General features: G+C 39.8%; 1 protein-coding gene across 1 annotated transcript in view; it reads left to right on the top strand.

Moving 5' to 3' along the window:
• The first annotated feature begins 3,724 nt into the window (after positions 1-3,724).
• The window catches only part of LOC119410315 (C3a anaphylatoxin chemotactic receptor-like), a 19,421-nt gene continuing 19,376 nt past the window's right edge, over positions 3,725-3,769 (top strand). Inside the window, exon 1 of the mRNA XM_037677227.1 lies at positions 3,725-3,737. Within this exon, the coding sequence (XP_037533155.1) occupies positions 3,725-3,737 (13 nt within the window). The remainder of the gene's footprint in view (positions 3,738-3,769) is intronic.

Here is a 3,769-nt window from a genome sequence, read left to right as displayed (position 1 = left end):
GGGTGTGACACCAGGAGTTTACAACGTTGAACCGCTTCACAATATTCTAATTTTCTGAGACACTGAATTTTTCCATTCTTTTAAGCCATAATCATCAAACTACTAAAAATAAAGGCTTAAAATATTTCACTTTGCATAATTAATTTATGAATTTCACTTTCAGAAATGGGCAGCACGGTGGCGCAACTGGTAGAGCTGCTGCCTCTCAGCGAGCAGGTCCCTGGTTCAAACCCCGGTCCAGGGGCCTTCTGGGTGGAGTTTGCATGTTCTCTCCGTGCATGCGTGGGTTTTCTCCGGGTACTCCGGTTTCCTCCCACAGACCAAAAATATGCATGTTAGGCTGATTGGTAACTCTAAATTGTCCCTAGGTGTGAGTGAGAGAGTGAATGGTTGTTTGTCTCTATGTAGCCCTGTGATGGACTTGCGACCCGTCCAGGGTGTACCCCGCCCCTCGCACAGTGATTGCTGGACATGGGCACCAGCGACCCCCGTGACCCAAAATGGAATAAACGGGTAAAGAAAATGGATGGATGGACTTTCAGAAATGACTGACAGAAAGTATTGAACTATTTCACGATATTCACATTTTTTTAGATGTGCCTTAATGCTGGGATGTGCAGACTCACCAATTGTTCAGTCACTGCAGCTCAAGTCTTAATGTAAAATCAAAGTAAATCAGTCACTCAGTCCTCCACACCAGCAGGAGTAAATGATGACAATACTGGTAAGAAGCTCTTAGTCCCATCCACATGAGATACAGATCAGTGTCAATATTCTAAACCATCAAGTTAAGTTTATCATTTGCATCACATGTGGTACATTAGGTGGTACGAAATTGTGTACTCAGGGTCCCAGTTACACCCAAAAATAGCAAAAATATAAATTATAAAAAGAAGCAGTATATGATATACATTACACTAAACAAGGAAGTGGGTCGTCGGCCTGATTTGCTGGTGTTCACCCTTGTGCTGGAACTATTCCTTGCTAAATGGTTGTGAAATCAGTTTTGTGTAACTCTTTTACATGTTTTAGATCCTCAAGCCATTTTTATTAAATTGTTTTAGAGCTTTTTAACCAGTTTTTAATTCTGTTAACAAAAACTGAATTTGCTCTTTTGTCTCCAGACCTCACTGTGTTCATGTGATGAGAAGGTCAAAACTCATTTGTGCACTGTCAGGATTTAAGCAGGCAAGGGTGAACCCCAATGTGTAGACAAGCACTCTGGAGCCAGGAGATACAAAAAAGATATTTAATAAATATAAATCAAAATGGCTGACGTGGCAGCAACTCACTCTTAGGAGATACAGATGGAACACAAGACAGGACAGGGTAGACCCAATGATGATGCAACAAAGGACAAGAATCACAGACAGGCTTAAATACACAGACAGACAGGACGAGATTACAAACAGCTGGGAACAGGAGGTGGAATCAATTAAGAATAATGAGACAAGGGTGCACAGACAGGGAAGGCCCATCCCTACATGCACAAAGTGGCTTCAGGCTGCAACAAATTATACTAGCAACATTTAATTTAGTTGTTTTTAAGAACTCCGCCACAATTACCGTTTCACAGAACATCCAAAATGACCGATTACAAGAAAAACAATGTGCAGGCTTTAAGTTTATTCAAGGACTTGTGCACAATGATCTCTAAATCTGAACAAACCATTGAACAACAACAACAAAAAATTCAGTTCCTCTCATAAAGCCGTGATGTTTATAGAGTTGAGGCTGAATTCACAAAGAAGAGTTGAGAAGAAAATAAGCAGGATGTTGATTTCTCTTCAGTCCCAGGCTGATACCATGTGAAGTTAAAAATAAAAAAAAAGTCTATCATGAAGTCCTTCATTCCACCAAGGTCTTGTCGTCTTAACAGATTCAACAGCAGAGTTCCAGTTTTGCAGCGATTGCTCCTCCGTCTCCATGAGTTCAGCTCTTGGTGTCCAGTTTTAAACACTTGGGCTGAAGTCCTCCTGAGTTTCATTGTTCTGGCTGACTTTTAAAGCATTGAACAAACTTCCACCATCACTGTACAAGGTCTGCATGACTCAACATGGTAACTTCAATAATCAGCAATGCTACAGTAACATCAGTATGTAAATCATCGTTTTTGTAAATCATGCTTCAGTATATTTTTGTAGTTTCTACTGTATATATTTTTGTTTCGATCCTTTTGGCACAATCAGTCTTATACCAAACTTGTGAACAGATTTGCCTCAGTGATGAGATTTGAAAAGGTGCAAACTAAGTTATAATAAAGTAAGTCATGATTTACAAAGACATGGTACTGTTTGAATTCAGTGGCATTAAAAGATACAAATTATACAGCATGCAAATAAAATTATTAAAAAAATTAACCGACCTTGATTGTTTCACAGATGCAGCTTTGCGTAAGCACTGGGTTCCCTTTGCTCATTTGATGCTAACAGCCAATAAAAACATTGTATTTATTGGTACATCAAGCTGAACCTTAAGACTCAGACCTTACACAAAGCAAAAAAAAAAAAAAACCTTTTCTCCAGTGAGGCAAGTAAAAAGTGAAGTTGTTTGCCTGGTATTAGCACTGTGGCTTAGCTTCCTTTCACAAGTTCAAACTTAAAATAAATAAATATAAAACCTAGAGTTGAGATGATGTTTGCGGTGAACCTCTCATCTTCCAGTAATACCACGCAACAGTTTGCAGGTTGCTCTTCAAACTCAAAGGAAAGTTTTGCCAAACGGCAAATGCAAAACTTATGGAGCCGGGTCCACAATGAAGGCAGGATTTATGATCTCCTCTCCAGTTGGGTACATTTTCTTATTCTCTTGGATATCCAGGTCAACGTAACTGATGCTCTGAGTGAGACGAATTCTTTTCACAGACAAACTTTGCTTTACTTTGACATTCCAGAGATCCTCCTCCTGCTGTGTCAAGAAGTCCTTGAGCTTGACCTTGTCGTCCCTCTGTCGACCCCGGGACAGTTTCTTGGGAACAGGAGCACTGAAGCTGGTGGATGCTGAGTTACCCATGACAGCGAGGTTTAATGTGCAAACGGCAAATCTGGGAACCAAACTGAAAATGCATAAAAATAGATTATACATTTAATACATATAAACAAAAAATCTTTGCATACAACCAAATATTTGCACATATTTTTACCTTTTTAGCAAATTTATTCCTGGCAGTGCCTTCCTCCTGATTTGTCTGCTGAAGTTCCAAAGACGTAAAAAAAAAGTGGTCAGACTCCTTTATTTTAAAGTCTGATGGAGGCCCTGACCTAATCTGATACCAACAGGAGCAAATAATCAATCAATCAGTTATTAAATAAAGAAATAACAATGAAGGGCAATCAGAGCTGAGTAATGAATCCGAAGTCCAGCTGTTTGGAGAAATCAACAGGTCAGAAGTAGTTTCAGTCTGTCAGTCAGTAAACTGATGGGATTTAAAAACCTGCTGAATATAAACAATAAAAAGTAATTTCAAGTCCTGATTGACTCAACTAAGGCCCTGTACACACGTAGCCTGGTGTTTGAAAAAACGAATATCCGCGCAAAAAAATATCGCCGTACATACATGTTCGGATAGAGAAAATGATCGTCTACATGAACCCGGTGATGTTCACCACAGAGCGTTGTAAAGAATATGCCCAACCCATAGGAGGCAGTGTAGTGCAAAGGTGAAACGTATATCAGCAAATCACAACCCTTCAAAGCAACCACAACTTCCTGTTAGTATTGAATCATGGCGCCTGGAGGTTCGTTTGTGTGGACAGACCGCGAGGTTGAA

The sequence above is a fragment of the Nematolebias whitei genome, chromosome 5, assembly GCF_014905685.2.
Source record: "Nematolebias whitei isolate Nwh7 chromosome 5, NemWhi1, whole genome shotgun sequence".
Classification (NCBI taxonomy): domain Eukaryota; kingdom Metazoa; phylum Chordata; class Actinopteri; order Cyprinodontiformes; family Rivulidae; genus Nematolebias; species Nematolebias whitei.
This window is presented reverse-complemented; position numbering and strand designations above follow the sequence as displayed.